Source organism: Hylobates moloch, unplaced genomic scaffold, assembly GCF_009828535.3.
Source record: "Hylobates moloch isolate HMO894 unplaced genomic scaffold, HMol_V3 SCAFFOLD_2, whole genome shotgun sequence".
Classification (NCBI taxonomy): Eukaryota; Metazoa; Chordata; class Mammalia; order Primates; family Hylobatidae; genus Hylobates; species Hylobates moloch.
This window is the reverse complement of record NW_026652277.1, coordinates 125,683,568-125,709,735: the sequence shown is the minus strand read 5'-3', so window position 1 is coordinate 125,709,735 and position 26,168 is coordinate 125,683,568. Positions and strand designations below refer to the sequence as shown.

Here is a 26,168-nt window from a genome sequence, read left to right as displayed (position 1 = left end):
TCTTGTTAGCCACTACTCTCTGCTGCCTTCTGTAATTAAGCTATTGTGAGTAACGCTGCAGTGAACATTATCAGTTCTTTCAAGGATATTCCTAGGAGTGGAATTGTTGGGTCATGTGGTAATTCTATGTACCCTTTTTTTTTTTTTTGATATGGAGTCTTGCTCTGTTGCCCAGGCTGGAGTGCAATGATGTGATCTCAGCTCACTGCAGCCTCCGCCTCCCCGGTTCAAGCGATTCTCCTGCTTCAGCCTCCCGAGTAGCTGGGGCTACAGGCGTACGCCACCAGTCCTGGCTAATTTTTCTATGTTTGGTGGAGACGTGGTTTCACCATGTTGGCCAGGCTGGTCTCCAACTCCTGGCCTCAAGTGATCTGCCCACCTTGGCCTCCCGAAGGACTGGGATTACAGGCATGAGCCACCACACCCAGCCTTATGTTTAGGTTTTTGAGGAACCACCAAACTGTTTTCCATAGTGGCTGTACCATTTTACATTCCTTAGTTTTAAAATAGAGATGAGGTTTCCCTATGTTGTCCAGGCTGGTTGTAAACTCCATGTTATATTCCTACAAGCAATGTTCCTTCCTCTCCAGTGCTGCTTGTTTTATGTTTTTTAGAAAAATTATAGCTAATAATGTATAGCTATAATGTTAGCTAATAATTATATTAAAATTATATATGAAATTACAGTTAATACGTTTTGTTTTTGTTTCTTTTTTGAGGTGGAGTCTAGCCCTGTCCCCCAGGCTGGAGTGCAATGGCGTGATCTCGGCTCACTGCAACCTCCACGTTTCAAGTTTAAGTGATTCTCCTGCCTCAGCCTCCTGAGTAGCTGGGATTACAGGCACGTGCCACTATGCCTGGCTAATTTTTGTATTTTTAGTAGAGATGGGGTTTCATCATGTTGGCCAGCCTGGTCTCGAACTCCTGACCTCGTGATACACCTGCCTTAGCCTCCCAAAGGGCTGGGATTATAGGCGTGAGCCACCACGCCTGGCTTTTTGGTGTCATATCTAAGAATCCTGTGGCAACTCTAGGCTTATGAAAATCTGTTCGTATTTTTTTTCTAAAAGATTTATGGTTTCAGCTCTTATGTCTTTGATCCATTTTGAGGTAATTTTTGTAAATGATGTGAGAAGGGGGTCCAACTCCACTCTTTTCCATGTGGAAATCCAGTTGTCTCAGCATCATTTGTTGAAGAGCCTGTTCAACATTGAATGGCTTGGTAACCTTGTCAAAAATCAATTGACCAAAGATGTATAGTTATAATCTATTTTTTATGGAGTAACTAATTGAACATAGTTTAACTGTGATGGCCTGTTAATATTAGAGTACCTCAAGGCTGAGTCCTGTTGATTATCATCTACAGTTACGCCTTTGGTGATCTCATCCAACCTAATGGCTTTAAATATAACCAACCTATATGATGAGGACTCCCAGACTCCCAAATTTCTGTTTCCAGGCTAGACTTCTTCTTTTTTTTTGGAGACAAGAGTTTTACTCTGTCATCTAGGTTGGAATGCAGTGGTGTGATCCCGGCTCACTGCAACCGCCACTTCCCGGGTTTAAGTGATTCTCCTGCCTCAGCCTGCTGAGTACCTGGGATTACAGGCATACACCACCACCTGCAGCTAATTTTTGTATTTTTAGTAGAGACGGGTTTCACCATGTTGGCCAGGCTAGTCTTGAACTCGTGACCTCAAGTGATATGCCCACCTCGGCCTCCCAAAGTGCTGGAATTACAGGCATGAGCCACTGCACCTAGCCCAGTCTGAACTTCTTTCCTCAGACTCCAGACTTGTGTGTATAAGTGCTTAACCCACATTTCCACTTAGATATCTAATAGAGATCTTTCTATGAATATGCACAAAATTGATAGGATTACTTTCTTCCCCTCCCCTCCAACCTTCTTGACCCATAACCTTTATCTCAGTTAATCACAACTGTCTTTTCAGCTGTTCAGGAAAGAAGTCTTGGGAGTCATTGTTTATTTTTTATTTACATTTTTACCTTTAAGCTCTGGTGGACTGGATTAGAAGTTACTCTTGATTCATCTCTTTCTCATACTCCACTTCAGACTACTAGTATGTTCTTTTGGCTTTACCTTTGAAATACATCATGTCCGACCATTTCTCATCACTCCACCAACACCACTGTCCTGGTTTATTGCCTAGTTTATCATTAGCTTCCTAACTAGTCTGTTTCTACCCTGGCTGAGTGTAGTCTTTTCTCAAAATATTAGCAAGGATCCTTTATAACAGAAGTCAGCTCATACAGTTCTGCTCAGAACTCTTCAGGGATCTGTCTCAATCTGACTAGAAGCTCAAGTCTTAGAGAGTATCCTGTAAAGTCCTTCATGGTCTCTTTGATCACTTTGCTGTTTCCATTCCAGCCATACCTGCTTCATTGCACTTTTGAACACAGTGAAACACACTCTTTCAGTCCTTTGCTGTTGCTGCTCCCTTTGCCTGGAATACTTTTCCTCTAGATAGTCACATTACCTCTTCCCTCATCTCTGTTGTCTTTGCTCAGATGCCATCTTCCTTGAGCTTCCTATTTTAAATTGCAGTGTTTCTTACCCCTACCTCACTGATTTTCTCTCAAAGAACCCTTCAACAACATGGGTTTGAACTATGTAGGTCCACTTATATGTGGAGTTTTTTCAGTAAATATATTGGAAAACTTTTTGGAGACTTGTAACAGTTTGAAAAAGTTTTGCAGAAGAACTGTAGCCTAGAAATATCAAAAAGAAATTAAGAAAAAGGTATGTTATAAATGCATAAAATATATGTAGATACTAGTCAGCTTTATCATTTGCTACCATAAAAGAAACACATATCTATTGTAAAAGGTAAAATTTATCAAAACTTATGCACACAAACACTATAGACAGGACATGGAGCCATTTGCAGTTGAGAGAAATGTAGTATTAAATCATAACTGCATAAAGTTAACTAGTGTATACGACTGTAATAATTTTATAGCCATCTTCTTTGCTATTGCAGTGAGCTCAAATGTTGCAAGTATCTGCTTAAAACATTGTGTGACGCTAATCATCTCTGCGTGAGCAGTTTGTCCCTTCAGTAAATTCATATCACCATAAAAATTGATCTCTTGAGGTTCTCTTGTGTTTTTCTTTGTATTTAGTGTGATACCATAAACCTTGCAACACCATGGGACTCATACAGAGTGCCACTAGTGATGCTCCGAAGAAGAAAAAAGTCATGATAATACCAGAAAAAGTTGAATTGCTTTATACATACTGTAGATCGAGGTCTGCAACTTGTAAACAGATGACATAAACTTAAGGTATTAATAAATACAGTACTGTAAATGTATTTTCTCTTCCTTATGATTTTCTTAACATTTTTTTCTAGCTTACTTTATTGTAAGCATACAGTATATAATACATGCACAAAATATGTGTTAAATCAACTGTTTATGTTATCCATAAGGCTTCCAGTCAACAGTAGGCTATCAGTAGTTAAGTTTTGGGGGAGCCAAAAGTTACACGCAGATTTGTGACTGCGCAGGGGGTGGGGACAGGGCCCCTAACCCCAACGTTGTTCAAGGGTTAAGTATACTATATAATTTACTTTGTTTATTGCTATGGTCTTTGAGAGCAGGGTTTTTTGTTTTTTCTCTATATCCTCAGTGTCCAGAAAAGTCCGGGTACATAGTGGATATTCACCAAATATTTGTTAAATAAAAGAGTTCATCATTCTCAAGAAATATTTATATAGTGCCACCTCTATTCCAGGCAACTGGAAAGAGGAGGGGTGAACACTGTGGGTAAGATACAGTCTCTGCCCTTGAACTTCAGTACAGAGGAATCAAAATTGGCTTTAATACTGGCTGCTGGAGAATGGTGGTGCCAACGGGGAAACTGCTGAAAAGAATGTATAGTCCTACTGGCTTTTTTAGAAAGGAGTTATAAAAGTGTTAAAGCTCTTAAACCTAGTAATTATACTTCTGGGGCTGTGTTCTAAGGATAGAGTGTTCTGAATACTTACAGGACCAAGGAGATCCATAATACCAAGAAATTAGAAACATTTTATATATCTACTTATAGAATGGTAGGTATATTGTGGTATCTTTATTCATTTGGTTATTAGTAGTCATTAAGTGATTTTTTTTTTTTTTTTTTGAGACGGAGTCTCGCTCTTTCCCCCAGGCTGGAGTGCAGTGGCGCGATCTCGGCTCACTGCAAGCTCCGCCTCCCGGGTTCACGCCATTCTCCTGCCTCAGCCTCCCGAGTAGCTGGGACTACAGGCGTCTGCCGCCGCGCCCGGCTAATTTTTTGTATTTTTAGTAGAGACGGGGTTTCACCGTGTTAGCCAGGATGGTCTCGATCTCCTGACTTCGTGATCCGCCCGTCTCGGCCTCCCAAAGTGCTGGGATTACAGGCGTGAGCCACAGCGCCCGGCCCCATTAAGTGATATTTATAATGATCTAAACACGGGGAAATGTTTAGAAATTTTAAAAATTAAAAATTACTGCTAATGCGACCTTAACACAAACTTCAGCTTTTTATTTTAGTCTCTTTCAATTTGTACACTGATACATCCTAGAAATGCTACCCTTAAGTGGGCTTTTATGTGTCCCGTTTTTCTCTTTGAGAAGCTCACTTGGGCAGCTGCTGCAGTGGGGCTAAGCACCAGGTATCGTCAACACTGCAAAAGGGCCCTTACAGGCCCTGATTGAAGCAGCAGGGCAGCCCTCTAATTGAATGAAGCTCATTCCTTGGGAAGTCAGTTGCTGGAGCTTGCATCTTCACAGAGCTGTTTCTCTTCTGAGGGTGTACCTTCAACCTCGCCAACTCTCCTGTCTCCTTTGCCTTTTCCAGATATTTTCCTAAATAGAACTAAAAAGGAAACATACTACAATGGTATTAATGATTACTATCTGGGTGTTGGATTGGTGGATTTTTTTCTTCCACTGTATGCCGAATTTTCTTTTTCCTTCTTCCCTTTTTTTTTTTTTTTTTTTTTTTTTTGAGACAGGGTCTCACTCTGTTTCCCAAGGCTGTGGATAGTGGCAGTCATGGCTCATTGCAGCCTCGATCTCCTGGGCTCAAGGAGGTGATTCCTCTGCCTCAGCCTTATAAGTAGCTGGGACTATGGGTGTGTGTGCCACCACACCCAGCTAATTTTTATTTTTATTTTTGTAGAGATGTGGTCTTGCTATGTTGCCCAGGCTCAAATTTTCTTTATGAATTTGTATTAACACCCAAAATCTTATTAAAATAATCTCTGGCTAGCATTGCGATCTTGAGCAAGACACTCTGCACTTATCTCCAGAGGCCCTTTCAGCTCAATGAATTGTTATTACTTTGGGGTATGTGGTGTTTAAAGTTCTGGTGGGACATACATCCTTGTGTGTTAAGTTGCCTTTCCTTCTTAGCTGGCATTTATTTACTTTCCTAGTACTTGAGTTTCTCTTCCATTTTGTTTGTTTTTCCTGTTTTTGGTTAACCTTTTACTTAGGCTATGGATTATCACTATAAGATTAAGGTTAAAAGAAAAATAGGAGGACAGAGCTAACAGGGCGGTTAGTAAATTAATAATGAAGCTTCCCAGGCCCTCCTCTCCCTTCTTCCCTCCCCTCCTCCCAGGTAAGTACTCAGAGATACTGCAGCGAGTCTATCTTTTTTTTTTTTTTTTTTTTTTTAAGAATACTTTTAGGGGAATGGGAAAAGGCAATTGTTGCTTTTTCATCCATTTATTCTGCCAGCCTTTCCTATCTTTCTTTCCCCTGTGTTCCTGATAGGTAGGTAATATCGTTTAACTTGCTTTTCATGAACCCTCTGTAGCTGTGTGTGTGTGTGTGTGTGTATGTGTGCGTGCACTTTAAATCAGGGGCAGTTTTGTGTCCCAGAGGACATTTGTGAATTTCTGAAGATTTTTTTGGTCTTCACTGGGGAGCTGTTCCTGGCATCTAGTGGGTAGAGATCACGATGCTGCTAAACATCCTAAAATGCACAGAAACATTGAATTATAAGAATTGTATAGTCCAAAATGTCAGTAGTGCTGGTGTTGAAAAGCCCTGCTCTGTAGTACTTATTTCAGTACCATAAAAGGAAAAGAGATAGTATATAATTGTATGCTGCTGTCAAGTACCTGCTTAAGGAAGACAAAGCTCTTGATATATTTGAACTACTTGGTTTGTATTGGTTTGCACTTAGATTGTTCAGGCATTCCTGAGAATTGTGAACTTTGGTGGTAGAGGGGTGGTTCTGCTGTGATCCAGTGTTTGTTTGTTTTTTTTTTTTTTTAGTTCAAGAACATTTTCAGTTGCCTTCTAGGTTCCCTCCTCCATTGCCAGAGTATGTGTGGTGGACAGGTGTAAGTAGGACCCACGTTTCTGTAACCCTTCTGATTTAGGTAATCTGTGATTGTGTATCCTGGGTGGTGGTGATGGTGAACAATATGTAATCTTATGAAGCCTATATTCCAAATCCAAGTGGTTCTGAACTGGCCTTGGGAATGAGACATCATGGCTAACTATTCAGATTCAAGTTAAGAATAAAATGATTAAGATTACTGGATGACTTTTATTTTTGGTCGTCTAGAGCAGTGTTTCCCAATTTTTCACTTCCAGGTTATTTTCATACCTTGCATATTCTGAAACATTCTGGGAAACAAACCACGATTAAAGGAAAGATTGTTTTTTAAAAAATTTTTTTTAAAAATTATTTTTATTTTTAACTATTTTTTAGTTTTTGAGACAATCTCGTACTTTCATCTGGGCTGGGGTGCAGTGGCATGATCTTGGCTCACTGCAGCCTCTACCTCCTAGGTTCAAGCGGTTCTCCTGCTTCAGCCTCCCCAGTAGCTGGAATTATAGGTGCTCACCACCACACCTGGCTAATTTTTGTATTTTTAGTAGAGATGGGGTTTTGCCATGTTGGCCAGGCTGGTCTTGAACTCCTGACCTCACGTGATCCGTCTGCCTCGGCCTCCCAAAGTGCTGGGATTACAGGCATGAGCGTGTTTTTGACCGTTCAATTTGGTTGGTTAGTTTAATAATGAAAACTGCCTTTGCCAGTTAGGTTACATGGTATATGTTTTCTATACATCAAATAAGCTAATCTGCAGCTTTAGGTTTTGACAAAATACACTTGAAGTACAAGGTAAAGCTGTTTTGGAAAAGATTGAGCCATACTGGCAGAAGTGTACTTTTTGTTTTCAAAAATAGGTTTTAGTTGTTTTTTTCTTTGAGACACTGTCTCGCCCCATTGCCAGGCTGAACTGCAGTGATGTGATCATGGCTCGCTACAGCCTCGAACTGCTGGGCTCCGGTGATCCTCCTGCCTCAGCCTCCTGAGTAGCTGGGACTGTAGGCATATACCACCACTCCCAGGTAATTTTTAAAGTTTTTGTAGGGACAAGGTCTCCCTGTGTTGCCCAGGCTAGACTTGCACCCCTGAGCTCAAGTGATCCTCCTGCCTCTGCCTCCTAAAGTGCTGAGATTAAAGGCATGAGCTACTGTGCCTGGCCATTGTAATATTCTTTCAACTTTTATGATGACTTGAATATTTTCAAAACAAAAAAATTGGGAAAAGCTTTATAGTCACAGGGAATTAAAAAAATAATTTTAAGAAGCATATTTCGGTATTATAAGAAATGATTTACTGGGACTAGCTGGGCGGTGGCTCATGCCAGTAATCCCAGCACTTTGGGAGGCCAAGGTGGGTGGAACTTGAGGTCAGGAGTTAGAGACCAGTCTGGCCAACATGGGGGAATCCCCATCTCTACTAAAAATACAAAATTAGCTGGGTGTGGTGGTGCACGCCTGTAATCCCAGCTACTCGGGAGGCTGAGGCATTGCTTGAACCTGGGAGGTGGAGGTTGCAGTGAGCTGAGATCACGCCATTGAACTCCAGCCTGGGCGACAGAGTGAGACTCCATCTAAAAAAAAAAAAAAAGAGAGAAGTGACTTACTGGGGCCAGATGTGGTGTCTCACACCTGTAATCCTAGCACTTTGGGAGGCTGCGGAGGGAGGATTGCTTGAGCCCAGGAGTTTGAAACCAGCCTGGGCAGCATAGACCTCCTCATCTCTACAAAAAAAAAAAATTAGCCAGGCATGGTGGCATCTTCCTGTAGTCCCAGGTACTCCAGAGGCTGAGGTGAGAGGATCACTTGAGCCTGGGAGGTTGAAGATGCAGTGAACCGTGATGGCACCACTGTAGTCTATCTAGCCTGGTGACAGAGCAAGACCCTGTCTCAAAAAAAAAAAAATTAACTCACCAGGATGAAATATATTAAATTAGGATAATATTATGTGGGAGAAGTAGAATGAAGGACTTTTCATAAGTTTTTGTAAATGGATGATGACGGGTATGAAATTGCTGTGGCTTTTAGCTTTCTTTGGATGCATTTAAAAGAGATGGAATTATTTTAAAATACCAGCTTTACAGTTGCAGCAAAAGCAAGAATTGACAAAAGGATCTAATTAAACTAAAAGATTCTGCACAGCAAAAGAAACTATCAACAGAGTAAACAGACAACCTACAGAATAAGAGAATATATTTACAAACTATGCATCCAACAAAGGTCTAATATCCAGAATGTATAAGGAACTTAACAAGCAAAAAATATCCCCATTAAAAAGTGGGCAAAAGTCATGAACATTTCTTAAAAGAGGAAATTTTTTTTTTTTTTTAAGTGGCCAAGAAACATGAAAAATGCTCAACATCACTAATCAGATAAATGCAAATCAAAACCACAGTGAGGGATCATCTCATACCAGTCAGAATGGCTATTATAAAAAAGTCAAAAAACAGATGCTAGGGAGGCTGCGGGGGGAAAAGGGAACACTTATACACAGCTGGTGGGAATGTAAACTAGTTCAGCCACTGTGGAAAGCAGTTTGCAGATTTCTCAAAGAACTGAGAATTGTGATTTGACCCAGCAATCCCATTACTGAGTATATATCTAAAAGAAAATAAATTATTCTACCAAAAAGACATGCACCCATGTTCATTGCAGCACTGCTCACAATAGCAAAGACATGATACCAACCCAGGTGTCTATCAATAGTGGACTGGATAAAGAAAATGTAGTGGCCGGGCATTGTGGCTCATGCCTGTAATCCCAGCACTTTGGGAGGCCGAGGCAGGTGGATTGCCTGAGGTCAGGAGTTCGAGACCAGCCTGACCAACATGGAGAAACCCCATCTCCACTAAAAATTCAAAATTAGCCAGCCGGGTGTGGTGGTGTATGCCTATAATCTCAGCTGCTTGAGAGTCTGAGGCAGGAGAATCACTTGAACCCGGGAGGTGGAGATTGCAGTGAGCTGAGATTGCGCCATTGCACTCCAGCCTGGGCAACAAGAGCAAGACTCTGTCTCAAAAAAAAAAAAAAAAAAAGTGGTACATATACACCGTAGAATACTACACAGCCATTAAAAAGAATGAAGTAATGTCCTTTATAGCATGTAAATGCAGCTGGAGGATATTATGCTAAGTGAATTAATACAGAAACAGAAAACCAAATACTGCAAATACCGCATGTTCTCACTTATAAGTGGGAGCTAAACATTGGGCACACATGGACATAATGATGGCAACAATTGACACTGGGGTCTAGTAGAGGGAGGAAGGAGGGAAGGAGACAAGGTTGAAAAACTGTTGGAGGCCGGGTGTGGTGGCTCACGCTTGTAATCCCAGCACTTTGGGAGGCCGAGGCGGGTGGATCACGAGGTCAGGAGATCGAGACCACAGTGAAACCCCGTCTCTACTAAAAATACAAAAAAATTAGCCGGGCGTGGTGGCGGGCGCCTGTAGTCCCAGCTACTCGGAGAGGCTGAGGCAGGAGAATGGCGTGAACCCGGGAGGCGGAGCTTGCAGTGAGCCGGGATTGCGCCACTGCACTCCAGCCTGGGTGACAGAGCAAGACTCCGTCTCAAAAAAAAAAAAAAAAAAAAAGAAAAACTGTTGGATACTATGTGGTAAGCAGGCAAACAGGTTTGAAGACTTTAGATCTGGCTAACATTCCTTTACCTCTTTGGGTTCTATGATTATGGTGCTAAGAGTTCACTCAGTAATACTGCTGACTGGCAGGCAGATCATCCAGCATGGACAGAGTGACTGTTTTAGCAAAGGCACTATGTGGTTTATGAAGCACAGCCATAACCCAAATCTAGATTATCCCTGCAGCTTTACTATATAAAGTTCAGCTGCTGACAGCAATTATGACACATTATTTATATTGTTTTATGATCTTAGGATTTCCTGTTTCTATAAATGCGGATAATTTCTTTAAAAATAATACAAGTTAAGGATACGCCTAACATAATTTTCAGTGTCCATGAAAATAGTAATTCAATAAGCAAGAAGTTTATAAGTGAACTTCATTTTATTCTGTTAAGTGTCTTATTAAAAAAACTGTCTGGAAGAACTTGACTCATAATAGTTACTTTGACTTGAGGTCATTCGTACAGAGATTTGGAATGTGTACCATGAATATTTTTGCTGGAAATCTAACTGTATGTTAATGTATAAACTGTGGCCTGTAGTACTTACTGATTGATTGAAATAGTCTCCTAAAAGGTTAAGATTTAATTTTTAGGTTGGAAGAGTGGGGCATACAAGGTCCATGCACACACTGTGTGGCCCCCAGGAATAAGGGGCTGAAAACCATATGTACTTTCTGTTGGCCAGGAACAGTAGAACATCATACCTTTGAATAGATCAAACTGTCTGCTTCATAAAGGGACTTCAGCATTGTTCTTATAAAACCTCATCAAATGTTTCCTTGATTTTATACTTGAAAGTGGGAGACTGTAGAGGCTTAATTTAATAAAATACCTATTTAAAAATCAGTAGCGGTATTTTCAAAAGTGTTCTCTAAACCATGAAAATCAGAAAATTAACATTACTGCCATCTCATTGTCTGACTCCATTTGGGTTTTGTCACTTTCTCAGTGATGTTCTTTATAGCAAAATATCCAATTTAGAATCACATAACATTTAGTTGATGTGTTTCTTTAGTCTCCTTTAGTCTGAAGTAGTTATTCACTTTTCCCTCTGCTTTAAAGATTAGAGACCAGTTATTTAGTAAAATGGATTTGAATTTGGGTTGTACAGTGTTTTCTCATTATTAGAGTCAGATTGTGTATCTTAGGCAGAAAGTTCACAAAACTGATTCTGTGTTCGTCTCATTGCATGCTGTCAGATGGCATATGATTTTAGGTTGTCTTTTTTTCTGGCGATGCTCACCGGTCACTTGATTGAGGTGGTGTCTGTTTAGGTGTTTTGTATTTGTTTCCTATTGCTGCTGTAACAAATTACCACAAACTCATTGGTTTAAAAGAGCACAAATTTGTTCTCTTAACAATTCTGGAGGCCAGAAGTCCAAAATCAGTTTCGTTGGGCCAAAGTCATGACATTGGCAGGGCTAGTTCCTTCTGGAGGCTTTAGGGTAGAATCTGTCTTCTTGCCTTTTCCAGCTTCTGTAGATAGCCTGTATTTTTTAGCTTGTGGCCCTTCCTTCATCTTTAAAAAGGGCATTAGTCCATCATCTGCTTCCATTGTCACATTACCATCTGTCTTTGACCCTTCTGCCTCCCTCTTAAACGTACCCCTGTGATTATGGTCCTCCTATGATAATCTCCCTATTTCAAGATCCTTAACTTAGTCATATCTGTAAAGTCCCTTTTGTCATTCGAGATAGTATATTTACTGGTTCCAGGTATTAGGATGTGGACATCTTGGGGGACAGTTATTCAGCCTACCCCACTGCAAAGTCATTTGTTTCCCCTTTGTAATTAGTATTTTGTGGGAGGATACTTGGATTCCTGGTTCCTGTTAGTGGAGAGTGGTATTTAGAAGCCAAGATCTGCATGCTAGATGTGCTCATTGCTACTGGGATTTTTCTGCTCCTAGGCCCACTTAGTAGATAGAGCTAGGGAGTACGTATATATGTATTTAGAGCTGCATTTGTATTTGTTTATTAAAAGACATTCATTCATAGTGATATTTTTAATTCCAGTCCAACAGTACAGGGTTCATTCTTGTTTTCTGTTTTTTCACTCCTTTTTCTTGACAGTGGAAAACTGACTCCAGGTATCTTTAATATATTAACTTATTCAATTAGTTCCGCTGCATATTATCAGTCTCCTTTTCTGCTACCATACTCTCCCCTACACAGATCTCTTCCTCTTCCTGATACTTGGTTTTGGTACTTCTTGCTGGGTAGTCCTCCCATGTGGATGACTTCATCTAAGCCTGGTGGTAACAAGGTAGTTGGACTTCTTACATGGTGGTTTTGGAACCTTCTATATGCCAAGTCCTTTTACTTACCTGTTACCTCATTTAAGAACTGCAGTTTTGTAGATTTTTTTTAATATGGTAAAAAAAAAAAACTTACAATTAGCCAGCTGGACTCATTTTAGATCATCTCAATTGTGTTGGCAGCATTCAAAACATCGTAAGTTAGGAGCCAGTTGAACATACACCTTCTTCTCTCCGTCAGACCTGATGAGTATGTTTACCTTGGCCATGCTAGTGTCATAGAGCTTCTTCACAGCCTATTTGATCTGGTTGGCCTTGACATCCATAGTAAACACAAATGTGGTGTTGTCTTCTTCATGGCTGACTTAGTGGTCAAGGGGAACTTGATAATGGCATAATGATAAAGCTTGTTTTTTGTGGGGGTGTTCTTCCTAGGACATTTGAACTGCCTTTGGAGCTGCATTGTCTTAGGCCACTGGAAGGTGGGTGGCCAGTCTTACTTTGTGTGGTTGTGGATGCCTTTCAGCACTGCCTTCTTGTTCTTCAAAGCCTTTGCTTTGACTTTGGCTTTGGGGTGGGCAAGGGCTTCCACCTTTGTTTTTGGTGCCATCTTCTTAAAAAGGCAGATTTTTATTTCAAAACTTAATTTTTTTTTTTTTGAGACGGAGTCTTGCTCTGTCACCCGGGCTGGAGTGCAGTGGCGTGATCTCAGCTCACTGCAACCTGCCTCCTGGATTCAAGTGATTCTGCTGCCTCAGCCTCTCGAGTAGCTGGGACTACAGGAACGTGCCACCACGCCTGGCTAATTATTTGTCTTTTTAGTAGAGAGGGGGTTTCACCATGTTAGCCAGGATGGTTTCTGTCTCCTGACCTCGTGATCTGCCTGCCTCGGCCTCCCAATACATTTTTTTTTAATTTAAACTTGGGAAAGTCTTTCAATCCAAGTGCTTGGGATGAATTTAGTAAAACAATACATACTATTTTTGCTTGGGCTTAATTTCTTTTTAATTGAACGGCAAGATTTTCCTGAGGATTAAAATAATAGCTTTTTTTTTTTTTTTTTTGAGATGGAGTTTCACTTTTGTTGCCCAGGCTGGGTCACTGCGACCTTTGCCTCCCAGGTTCAACTGATTCTCCTGCCTCAGCCTCCTGAGTAACTGGGATTACAGGCATGCGCCACCACACCTGGCTAATTTTGTATTTTTAGTAGAGATGGAGTTTCACCATGTTGGCCAGGCTGGTCTTGAACTGGCTGGTCTTGAATTCCTGACCTCGTGATCCGCTCGCCTCAGCCTCCCAAAGTGTTAGGATTACAGGCGTGAGCCACTGCCCCAGCCTTAAGATAATAGCTTTTGTCTCAACTCTTATATAAACTTAAATTCTTTTTGTTTGCTTGTTTTGAGATGGAGTTTTACTCTGTTGCCCAGGCTGGAGGGATCTCAGCTCACTGCAACCTCTGCCTCCTGGGTTCAAGTGATTCTCATGTCTCAGCCTCCCGAGTAGCTGGGACTACAGGCGTGCACCACCATGCCTGGCTAATTTTTGTATTTTTAGTAGAGATGGGGTTTTGCCATGTTGGCCAGGTTGGTCTTTAACTCCTGACCTCAGGGGATCCACCTGCCTCAGCCTTCCGAAGTGCTGGGATTATAGAGGTGAGCCACGGTGCCTGACCCCATAAACCTAAGTTTTACGGGTTTAGGAGACTTTTCCAGCTTAACACAAAATAATTAGAATTTGTGATACTGAATTTTACTCTACCCTTTTTTTTTTTTTTTTTGAGACAGAGTTTCGCTCTTGCTGCCTAGGCTGGAGTGCAATGGCGTGATCTCGGCTCACTGCAACTTCTGCCTCCCAGGTTCAAGCAGTTCTCCTGCCTCAGCCTCCCGAGTAGCTGGGATTACAGGCATGCACCACCATGCCTGGCTAATTTTGTGTTTTTGGTAGAGACAGGGTTTCTCCATGTTGAGGCTAGTCTCGAACTCCTGACCTCAGGTGATCTACCCACCTCAGCCTCCCAAAGTGCTGGGATTACAGGCGTGAGCCACCGCGCCCAGCCCCCCCTTTTTTTTTAAATAAAATTTTTAAATGGTGCTTTTTTTGGGGGATGGGAGTGCGCTGAGGCAGGAGGAGTGCTTGAGGCCAGGAGTTTGAGACCAGCCTTGGCAACATAGCAAGACCCAGTTTCTACAAAAAAAATAAATAAATAAAAAATAAAAGGAATACTTCACAAATTTGCGTGTCATCTTTGGGTGAGGGCCATGCTAATCTTCTCTGTATTGCTCCGGTTTTAGCGTATGTCCTGCTCCAGTTTTAATGTATGTGCTGCTGAAGCAAGTACTCTTTGTTTTAACTGCAAGTTGATTTTACGTTACAGCTCCAAATCTTACTAGTTTTATCTTAAATAGATGAGATCTAAACTTTGTTGATTAGAAGACATTTTGATAGGCATTTATTTTTGTGTTTGAAGAGTATTATTTCTGCTTAGCTTCCTTAATAAACCATGTTTTACTATTTTATACTTCTTGTTCCTTCTATAGCAGAGGGGAAAGAGGGAGAGAATTTCCCAGAAATTACTGATTATATCTGACTAAATATTTTGGGTGCAAGTCAGTTTTTGCATTTTCATTAAGTCTCATTTCCAAAATGGTCACCTGGTAGTTGAATGAAGTTTTCTAGGTAGGTTGTTTGTTCTAAATGGCAGAAAATTTAACCTATCTTGTAAGTTTTTTAAAGGCTATTTGAATAGGCAGTAATTTCATGTTCCATTAAACTATTAGCGTGGTAATGAAGGTTAGTTAACCAGTTAACTGGTTTTAACCTTCACTGTGAAAAATGGTTTTTAATTCATCTTGTTTTTCTTTCTTGACAGAGCAAATTCGATTAAAGAATATCAGAAAAGTATATGGAAGGTGTATGTGGTATCGTTTACGGTTATTAAAACCCCAGCCAAATATTATTCCTACAGTAAAGTAAGTAATGGATTTCAAGAAAAAACCTACTTAATGCTTACTCTTTGCTAGGTCATACAACATATACGTGTAATGATGAATAAGTCATTGTGTCTGTAAAGAAATTGTAATCTATAGTAAGGGTAAGATACGAGAAAATGTGGGAACAGTCTGAACAGATTGGTTTAGGAGTTCAAAGGAAGGAGAGTGTTGCTGGAGATCGGGGGTAGAGAGAGATAAGTTACATCTTGAAGGACCTTGTGCACCTTGTGCAAAGATTTGAATTTTATCTTAAAGACTATGGGGGAATCTTTAAAAGATTTCAGAAGTAGAGAGGTGACATGAACAAGTTAGCATTTCATGGTGATAATTAAAGTTTATTGAGCACATACTGTATGCCAGAATCTGTGCTAGGGCTTTATATGTTATCTAATTTAATTCTGTATTAACTTCAAAGTAGATGGTTTTGCTTTTTCTCAGATGAGGAAACTGAGGCTAAGAATGATAACATAACTTGACCAAAGTCATGTGGTTAGAAGTGTTGGATCAGGGACCTAATCACCCTTTATTTTAAACAGGCCATTAACATGTTTAGTTACAGCAGACCAGTTTAATCCTGTGAGGCTATGGGGTGTACTGGTTAAGAACAAGGCTTTGGACATTTATCCTGCATCATCAATTTAGAGGTAATAGATGAAACTGACAGGAGGTGAGAGAGTTAACCATTATTGGACTACTATGTCTTGTGAATTACCTACGTTTATCCAGTAGATAGGAAGAGAAGATGTAGCAAAAGAAATTAGTGAGAGTAGAAACAGTTATTTAGAAATCTTGGTTTAAATGATAGCTTTTTTCAGCATAATTTCAGGGGGTTTAGTTTTTAGTTTTTCTTTGTAAGGTTTGACTTTAACTAATTTCTTTTTCTTTTCTTTTCTTTTTTTTTTTTTTTGAGACAGAGTCTTGCTGTGTTGCCCAGGCTGGAGTGCAGTGGTGCTATCTTGGCTCACTGCAGCCTTAGCCTCCTTGGGCTCAGGCATCCTCCCACCTCAGCCTCCTGAGTAGGTGGGAGTACAGGTGCGTGCCGCTACACCTGGTTAATTTTTTTTTTTGTATTCTTTGTAGGGGTGGGGTTTCACCATGTTCCCCAGGCTGGTCTCAAACTCTTGGGCTCAAGTGATCTGCCTGCCTCGGCCTCCAAAAGTGGTAGGATCACAGGCGTGAGCCACCTTGCATGAGCCACCCAGTTTAGTTTCTTTGTAGGAGGAGGGAAATTCTAGCTTTGGTGTTAAGAGCTCTTTAATGATGTGAAACTAAAGGCAAAGTTAGTGTTGAAAAGAGTAATTTTCTCTTCACTGTTTATTCTTTACTGTTGGTTCTCATTTTAAATTAAATTTTCATAAAGCAGCAAGACTCCCCCCCATATCTGCGGGTTCCACGTGGGAAGATTCAACCAACTGTGAATCTAAAATATTTGGGGGAAAAAAGCAATAAAAATAACAATACAACAATTAAAAGTGTAAATAAAAATACAGTGTAATAACTGTTTCCACAATGTGTATTGTATTAGGTAATATCAGTAATTTAGAGATGATTTAATGTACATGGGAGGATGTATATAGGTTATATGCAAATACTACATCATTTTATACTGGGGACTTGAGCATCCATGGATTTTAGTATCTGTGGGGTCCTGGAACCAGTCCCCTGAGGATACCAAGGGACGCCTGTATTTTTGGCCTCCCAGTCTCTTGTCTGGCTTTGTTCAACACTTTGTGGGTATCTGAACCTCAGTTTTCAAGGAAAAAAACTTTTATGAAGCTCTTTTAGTGATTAATAAAGTGATTTAATTAAAGTACAGATTAAGGGAGTTTAGGTAAGGAAGAATTAAATATATACTAGTAACAATTTAGATAAGGTCATAAACCATTAAAATTTTACTACTTAATCTTGAAGCATTCTTTCAAAGTTAAACAGTTGTTGTGTAATGCTTCTCTTCTGACACCATCTGCCAAACGAAGGCATGTAATTTTTGGAATTTGCTTCTAAAGGTGACGCTTCAGGCTGGGCATGGTAGCTCATGCCTGTAATCCCAGCACTTTGGGAGGCCGAGGTGGGCGGATCACCTGAGGTCAGGAGTTGGAGACCAGCCTGGCCAACATGGTGAAATCCTGTCTCTACTAAAAAAATACAAAAAATTAGCCAGGCATGGTGGTGCGTGCCTGTGGTCCCAGCTACTCAGGAGGCTGAGGCAGGAGAATTGCTTGAGCCCAGGAGGCGGAGGTTGCAGTGAGCCGAGATTGTGTCACTGCACTCCAGCCTGGGTGACAAAGCAAGACTCCAATCCCCACCCAGAAAAAAAGATGACACTTCAAGTTAATTACTGAAGCCAAGTGTGGGGAAAACACTTATCTTTTCAGAGGAACCAAACAGGTTTTTTAAAAAAATTGAGCACAGAGCATGATGTGATCTGTTATGTTTCTATCTTTGCTTTGGCTCTCAGGAAACTATAGAGCATGGCTTTATTGGTTGTGGTAATTTTCATTAGCCTTGGGATTCTGTTATGAGCTTCTCCTTTCCTCTTCTCATTCCTTGGCTTGGAGAACTAGATGCTCCATGTAAAACATAAGGTTTAGCATATCCTAGGTGTTTTGTTCCTTTTGCCTTGCTTGGTTTTTAATCTTGCTTTTTTGGTTTCCAATTTCATTTTATCTTTGTTTTGTGAGCTTTGTTTGTTAGCCTTTTGGATGAGTCAGGAAAAAAGGGGAGTTAATTCGTGTGGGAATAAAGCATATTTTCAATTTTTTTGTTTTGTTTTTAGCATATTGAGGCTATTACCAAATTTTGGATTTAAAAAGTGTTAAAAAAAAGTTTGCTGTTGTAGGCTGGCCGTGGTGGCTCATGCCTTAATTCCAGTGCTTTGGGAGGCTGAGGTGGGAGGATTGCTTGAGCCTGGGAGGTTGAGGCTGCAGTGAGCCATGATCATGATTTAAAAACAGGTCATTCCAATTTTGTTTAATTTGGCCTCTTAAGATTCATTTGATGTATTTGTCTAACAGTTCTTGCTCAGTGTAACAAATTGTCATACAAAGGGTATAAGAAATAAAAGTCATTCGGTATAAGAATAAAAGTCATTCATCACCTAAAGCTAGTTATTATTAAGATAATTACTTTATACACTTATTTATAATATAACATATATACATAGAGTTTTGAAAGCTATTTTGTAAATTTAACAATATAAGATAGATAGTCATCCACAGCAAATATTTTTAGTGGCCAGAAAGTATTTCACTGTAGAGGCTGGGCGCAGTCACTCACCCCTGTAATTCCAGCACTTTGGGAGGCTGAGGCAGGCAGATCACTTGAGGTCAGGAGTTTGAGACCAGCCTGGCTAACATGGTGAAACCCCATCTCTACTAAAAATACAAAAATTAGCTTTGTGTAGTGGCGTGTGCCTGTAGTTTCAGCTACTCAGGAGGCTGAGGTTGCGGTGAGCCAAGATCGTGCCATTGCACTCCAGCCTGGGCAACAGAGCGAGACTCCGTCTAAAAAAAAAAAAAAGTTCATCAAATGTACAAATGAACTAATGGTACATCTCTACAGTGAAATACTTTCTCTTATTTACATCTGTGACCGCCGTTTTATACTTATTCTTTCCAAATTATTTGAAGTGAAATGGATTGATAGACTGTTGGCTGCAAAATGTTGCATTGTGTGGCTGTATCATGGTTTATTTAATTATTTCTTTGTAAATGGTTTATTTAATCAGTTCCTGTGAGTGGAAATTTAGGTTGTTTCCAAAGTTTTACTACTATAAGCAAGGCTATGTATTTATTTTTGCACAATTGACCAGTTGTTTTTCCTAGTTTATCTTAATAAAAGTGTAATTGCTGGGTCAGAGCAATTCTTTTTTACATTAAATGGTTTACTTAGCATTTATATATTTTGATCTAATTTAATGGGTCCAGTAAGTTAATGAGTTGAATTCACTTCTGTATTTAAAGTTGTGCAAATAGTAACTGAGAAAATCTATAACATAGTAGACACTGTACTAGATTATAAAGAATGCAGAGGTAAAAAAGACACCATCCTTGCTGTAACAGGAGTTTGTAACCCAGTGATTGTAGAATTTGAGTCAGTAGCATAGTGATATGGTACTACTGTAGAGTTTTTGCCTTGACCTTGCCAGAATGTCTTTAGACTCTATGCAGATGTATTTGTTTATGATTCACTTATCTTTTTCCTAAACAGGAAAATAGTTCTGCTTGCAGGATGGGCATTGTTCTTATTCCTTGCATATAAAGTTTCCAAAACAGACCGAGAATACCAAGAATACAATCCTTATGAAGTATTAAATTTGGATCCTGTAAGTAGTATTTTTATATAATGCACATTAGTTTAATGATCCCATGAAAATGCTATAGGTCCTCATTCTAAAAGAAATTGTCCATTCCTATAGAAATCAGACTTTGGTCAGTTTGTTTATTAAAATAAGATGTCTAATCCTCTGTTATTATAATTTAAGCTATAACTGTTGATTGTTATGTTATTAATAATTGGTTTTCAATTGCTAAAATGTAAGAATATTTGAAGATGAGAGGAGAGGTTAACTTTTTTTTTTTGAGACGGAGTCTCACTCTGTAGCCCAGGCTGGAGTGCAGTGGTGTGATCTCGGCTCACTGCAAGCTCCGCCTCCCGGGTTCATGCCATTCTCCTGCCTCAGCCTCCCAAGTAGGCGCCCGCCATCATGCCTGGCTAATTTTTTGTATTTTTAGTAGAGACGGGGTTTCACCGTGTTAGCCAAGATGGTCTCGATCTCCTGACTTTGTGATCCGCACACCTCGGCCTCCCAAAGTGCTAGGGTTACAGGCATGAGCCACCGCGCCCGGCCAGTTAACATTTTTTAAAGGCTTTTTTTTTTTTTTTGAGACGGAATCTTGCTCTGTCGCCCAGGCTGGAGTACAGTGGCGCGACCTTGGCTCACTGCAAGCTCTGCCTCCCAGTTCATGCCATTCTCCTGCCTCAGCCTCCCAAGTAGCTGGGACTACAGGCGCCTGCCATCACGCCCGGCTAATTTTTTGTATTTTTAGTAGAGACGGGGTTTCACCGTGTTAGCCAGGATGGTCTTGATCTCCTGACCTCATGATCCACCCGCCTTGGCCTCCCAAAGTGCTGGGATTGCAGGCGTGAGCCACCGTGCCCAGCCTAAAGACATTTTTTTTCTATTATTATACTTTAAGTTTTAGGGTACATGTGCACAACGTGCAGGTTTGTTACATATGTATACATATGCCATGTTGGTGTGCTGCACCCATTAACTTGTCATTTAGCATTAGGTATATCTCCTAGTGCTATCCCTCCCCCCTCCCCCCACCCCAAACAGTCCCAGGTGTGTGATGTTCCCCTTCCTGTGTCCATGTATTCTCATTGTTCAATTCCCACCTATGAGTGAGAACATGCAGTGTTTGGTTTTTTGTCCTTGCGATAGTTTGCTAAAGGCATATTTTTAAGAGAGATCTGTAATATTGGTTAATACAAAGTTAAAACTGGGAGGATAATTTGTGTTAGTTGAATGATAAAAATCTTATGACGTTGTATTCATTGACACTTAAGCAGTGTGGTAAAATCTAGCTTGGGGGTCTTAGAAAGAATTAATATCAGCCAGGAATGGTGGCTTACACATGTAATCCTAGCACTTTGGGAAGCTAAGGTGGGAGGATCGCTTGAGGTCAGGAGTTTGGGCAACATAGTGACACCCAGGCTCTATCAAAAAAAAAATTACCTGGGTGTGGTAGCAACACACTTATAGTCCTAGTTACTTGGGAGGCCAAAGTGAGAGGATAGTTTGAGCCAAGAAGGTTGAGATGAGTGAGCCATGATCCGCACCATTGCACTGTAGCCTGGGCAGCAGAGTGAGACCCTGTCTCTTAAAACTAAAGTGAAACTAGTATCATTAATTTCGTTGTCATAGAAATTTAGGTTAACCTTGAGTGTGCCCCTTAGGTGATCTCTTGATTAAACCTGATTAATGGGTTCCAAATAGAAAACTAGTCTTTTGGCCAGCCGCAGTGGCTTGTGCCTATAATATCAGTACTTTGGGAGGCTGAGGTGGGAGGATTGCTTGAGGCCAAGAGTTTGAGACCAGCCTGGGCAACATAGGGAAACCCTCATCTGTACAAAAAACTAACAAAATTAGCTGAACGTGGTGACACACCCCTGTGGTTCCAGCCACTTGGGAAGTCAAGTGTAATTGCAGCACTGCACTCCAGCCTGGGCGACAGAGCAAGACTCTGTCTCCAAAAAAAAAAAAAAAAAAAAAAAAAAAAGTCAAGACTCTGTCTCCAAAAAAAAAAAAAAAAAAAAAAAAAAAAAAAGTCTTGCATTTATCAGTAGAATGTTAGAACTGAAATTAATGATAGAGATCATCTAGCCTTTTATAAAAATATATAATTTTTAAACCTGGGAGCATATATTCATGTTGCCCTGAGTATATATATGTATTCCCTATTTATTAATTTTTTTTTTTTTTTTTTTTAAAGAAAATGAGGCCTGGAAAATTTGTATCTTGTCTGGGGTTCCAAGCTTCTTACTTAGTAGCCAAGCTCAATCTAGTGCTCTTTCTATTTTCTCCCCCATAGCACTTACTTTTACTTTGAGTCTTTGCTCAGTAGATGGCTTGATCCAGACATTCATATAACACAAACCAAGGAGGGTATGTATCATCTAGTTTTCTGTTTGTAGAAGAAAAGTTTGCATATCATGTGATTTTTTCTTATTGCATTGATCATAGTCATTAAGAGAGATTTTAAGATTAGAAGGGCAATAAAAAACAGTGAAAAAATTATTAATAGAAATTGAGACTAAGAAACCATTAAGGTCAACTTGATAGACAAGCAGCTGAAACCAGATATTCCTCAGATTATTCCTTAGAAAGTTAACCTTTGATTTGAGGGTTCTTTGAGCCAGATTTAATTTATTGTGATTATTTTTTGATATTTATTTATTTTTATTTTTATTTTTTGAGAGACGGAGTCTCGCTCTGTCAGGTAGGCTGGAGTGCAGTGGCGTAGTCTCTGCTCACCGCAGCCTCCACCTCCCGAGGTCAAGCGATTCTCCTGCTTCACCTTCCCAAGTAGCTGGGACTACAGGCGTGCATCACCACACCCAGCTAATTTTTGTAATTTTTAGTAGAGATGGGGTTTCACTATTATGTTGGCCAAGCTGGTCTTGAACTCCTGACCTCAAGTGATCTGCCCACCTTGGCCTCCAAAGTGCTGGGATTACAGGCTGTGCCTGGCCTATTTTTTGATATTTAAATGTCAGTATTATTTCACGTAAATGTGTCATCTGTTTTCACTTTCAAATTATCAGTGCTTAGTGTACTATGTGGCACATAGTAGGTGCTCAATAAAATACATATATTGGACAATGTAAGTGTTTTTATTTAAAAATATATGAGATGAAATTTATGGGAAAAATATATAGGATGAAAAATGGATTTTGTCTTTCTCAAAATACTGAGTAGTTCATATTTTAAGTTCAAAATAGGATTATTTCTTTACAGAATTGTGCTTATTTTTGCTAACAGAAAGCTTTTTTTTTTTTTTTTTTTTTTCAGGGAGCCACAGTAGCAGAAATTAAAAAACAATATCGTTTGCTGTCACTTAAATATCATCCAGATAAAGGAGGTGATGAAGTTATGTTCATGAGGATAGCAAAGGCTTATGCTGCGTAAGTATCAGGATCCATTACAAATTTTTAGGAATGGTACAGATAAGCCAGGTGCAGTGGCTCATGCCTGTAATCCCAGTACTTCGGGAGGCTGAGGCAGGAGGATCGCTTGAGCCCAGGAGCTTGAGACCATCCCTGGCAACATACCAAGACTCCATCTCTACAAAAAATAAAATAATTAACCCTGTGTGGTGATGTGTACCTGTAGTCCTAGCTACTTGGGAGGCTGAGGTGGGAGCGTTGTTTGAGCCTGGGAGGTCAAGGCTGCAGTGAGCCGTGACCATGCCACTGCAGCCCAGCTTCGATGACAGAGTAATACCCCATCTCTAAAGAAAAAAAAGGATAGTTTTCTGTTTTAATAAAATAGTAAAATAGTTGTCATACACTTTTTCCAAGTGCTTACTTCATGTTGAGTCTATCATTTAGGGGACTACACAGCAGCACTAACGTGGTAATTTAATTTAATTAAACTGAAATTTTTGCCATGTAAACTTGATTAAATTAAGTGGTGAATGATAAGTTAATTGAGCTGTTTTATTAGCATCTTGATTAGAGGCGGGTATACTTAGATCTTATCATTTCTAGACTTTTTTTTTTTTTTTTTTTTAGGCTTGATCTGTTTCTCTTGTTTTGGCAATGTGTAGCTTATCTCATTTAAACTATTTAAAGACAAGTTTAATTTGGACTTTTAAGTACTTCATTTTTGGTGTCTTTCTTTTTAGAATTTCATCACACAGGATTATTCTTAGTTAATAACAACTGTACTTGTTGAGATGTGGATTTTTAAGGTCTCCTTTTTTACTGCTCAGAAATTTTCTTCACAAATCTTTTCAGAACTTCCAAATAATTTTCCTTGTTGGTCTTATACCTTAGGTAAGGTGCATTGTTATTGTGAGATACATATATTTACATATGCGTTATATGCACACACATATGTCTGTGTATTTATAAAGTTTGAGGAACATTTGTGCACACTTCAGGGAAGCAGAATAGAGCATGTAACATTAGATGCAGTGATCCCTTGGGTATTAATCTTCCAAGAGATAAAACTTAACTAGGTTCTTCAGGACTCTTGATAAGTACATACCCACACAATTCTTACATTGAATGAAAGAGTAAAATATGAGATTGTCTGTCTTTTGAGGACTCAGCGATGTATAATTTTGTGAACTCATTTTAAACATATAAGTAAATACAAGCATACTTTGGAGATATTATAGGTTCAGTTCCAGTCTCCTGCAGTAAAGCAAATATTGCAATAAAGTGAGTCACAAATTTTTTTGTTTCCTAGTGCATATAAAAGTTGTTTATACTACACTGTAGTCTATTAAGTGTATAGTAGCCTTATGTCTTTTTTTTTTTTTTTTTTTTTTTTTTGAGACAGAGTCTTGCTCTTTCGCCCAGGCCGGACTGCAGTGGCACTGTCTGGGCTCACTGCAAGCTCTGCCTCCCGGGTTCATGCCATTCTCCTGCCTCAGCCTCCCGAGTAGGTGGGACTACAGGCGCCTGCCACCATGCCTGGCTAATTTTTTTTTGTATTTTTAGTAGAGACGAGGTTTCACCATATTAGCCAGGATGGTCTCGATCTTCTGACCTCGTGATCCACCCGCCTTGGCCTCTCAAAGTGCTGGGATTGCAGGCGTGAGCCACTGTGCCCAGCCAGCCTTATGTCTTAAAAAACAACGTACATACCTTAATTTAAAAATACTGTATGGCTAAAAAATGCTAGTAATCTGAGCCTTTGACGAATTGCATTCTTTTTGCTGGTGGAGGGTCTTGCCTTGATGTTGATGGCTGTTGACTGGTCAGGATAGTGGTTACTGAAGGTTGGGCTGGCTGTGACAATTTCTTAAAAGAAGACAACAATTAAATTGACTACATCATTTAAATTCTTGAAAGATTTCTCTAGTATGTGATGCTATTTGATAGTATTTTATGCACAGAACTTCTTTCTTTTCTTTTCTTTTTTTTTTTGAGACGGAGTCTCGCTCTGTCGCCCAGGCTGGAGTGGAGTGTCATGATCTTGGCTCACTGCAACTTATGCCTCCCGGGTTCATGCCATCCTCCTGCCTCAGCCTCCTGAGTAGCTGGGACTACAGGCGCCCGCCACCACTCCCGGCTAATTTTTAATATTTTTAGTAGAGACAGGGTTTCACCATGTTAGCCAGGATGGTCTCAATCTCCTGACCTCGTGATCCGCCCGCCTCAGCCTCCCAAAGTGCTGGGATTACAGATGTGAACCACCGTGCTCAGCCAGAACTTCTTTCAAAATTGGAGTCAATCCTCTCACATTCTGCCACTGCTTTATCAACTAAGTTTATGTAATATTCTAAATCCTTTATTGTCATTTCAACAATGTTCACAGCATCTTCATCAGGAATAGGTATCATCTTAAGCTACTTTGCTCAACTGTAAGAAGCAACTCATCTGTTCAAGTTTGATTGTGAGAGTGCAGCAATTCAGTCACATCTTCAGGCTCCACTTGTTTAGTTCTCCTGCTATTTCTAGCACATCTGTAGTGACTTTCTCTACTGAAGTCTTGAACTGCTCCAAGTCATCCATGAAGGTTGAAATCAACTTCTGGCCGGGCACAGTAGCTCATGCCTGTAATCCCAGCACTTTGGGAGGCCGAGGCAGGTGGATCACCTGAGGTGAGGAGTTTGAGACCAGCCTGACCAACATGGAGAAACTCTATCTCTACTAAAAATTCAAACTTAGCCGGGTGTGGTGGGGCATGCCTGTAATTCCACCTACTCGAGAGGCTGAGGCAGGAGACTCACTTGAATCCGGGAGTCGGAAGTTGCGGTGAGCCGAGATTGTGCCATTGCACTCCAGCCTGGGTGACAAAGTGAGACTCTGTCTCAAAAAAAAAAAAAAAAAGGAAATCAACTTCTACCAAACTCCTCTTGATGTTGACATTTTGGCCTCTTCCTGTGAATCACAAATGTTCTTAATGGCATTTAGAATAGTGAATCCTTTCCAGAAGGTTTTCAATTTACCCAGATCCATCAGAGGTATCACTGTGTCTGTAGCAGCTATAGCTTTACAAAGTGTATGTCTTTTTTTTGTGTTTTTTTGTTTTTTTTTTTTTGAGATGGAGTCTCACTCTGTTGCCCAGGCTGGAGTGCATTGGTGCGATCTTGGCTCACTGTTACCTCTGCCTCCTGGATTCAAGCAGTTCTTGTTCCTTAGCCTCCCGAGTAGCTTGGACTACAGGCGTGCACCACCATGTCTGGCAAATTATTGTATTTTTAGT

At 40.2% G+C, this 26,168-nt stretch overlaps 1 protein-coding gene and 1 pseudogene across 1 annotated transcript in view; one reads left to right on the top strand and one right to left on the bottom strand.

Moving 5' to 3' along the window:
* Positions 1-26,168, top strand: part of SEC63 (SEC63 homolog, protein translocation regulator) — an 84,769-nt gene that overhangs the window by 8,790 nt on the left and 49,811 nt on the right. The window contains exons 2-4 of the mRNA XM_032156039.2: positions 15,103-15,202; positions 19,433-19,547; positions 22,800-22,912. Of these exons, the coding sequence (XP_032011930.1) occupies positions 15,103-15,202; positions 19,433-19,547; positions 22,800-22,912 (328 nt within the window). The remainder of the gene's footprint in view (positions 1-15,102; positions 15,203-19,432; positions 19,548-22,799; positions 22,913-26,168) is intronic.
* On the bottom strand, positions 14,442-14,536 carry LOC116477341 (U6 spliceosomal RNA; annotated as a pseudogene).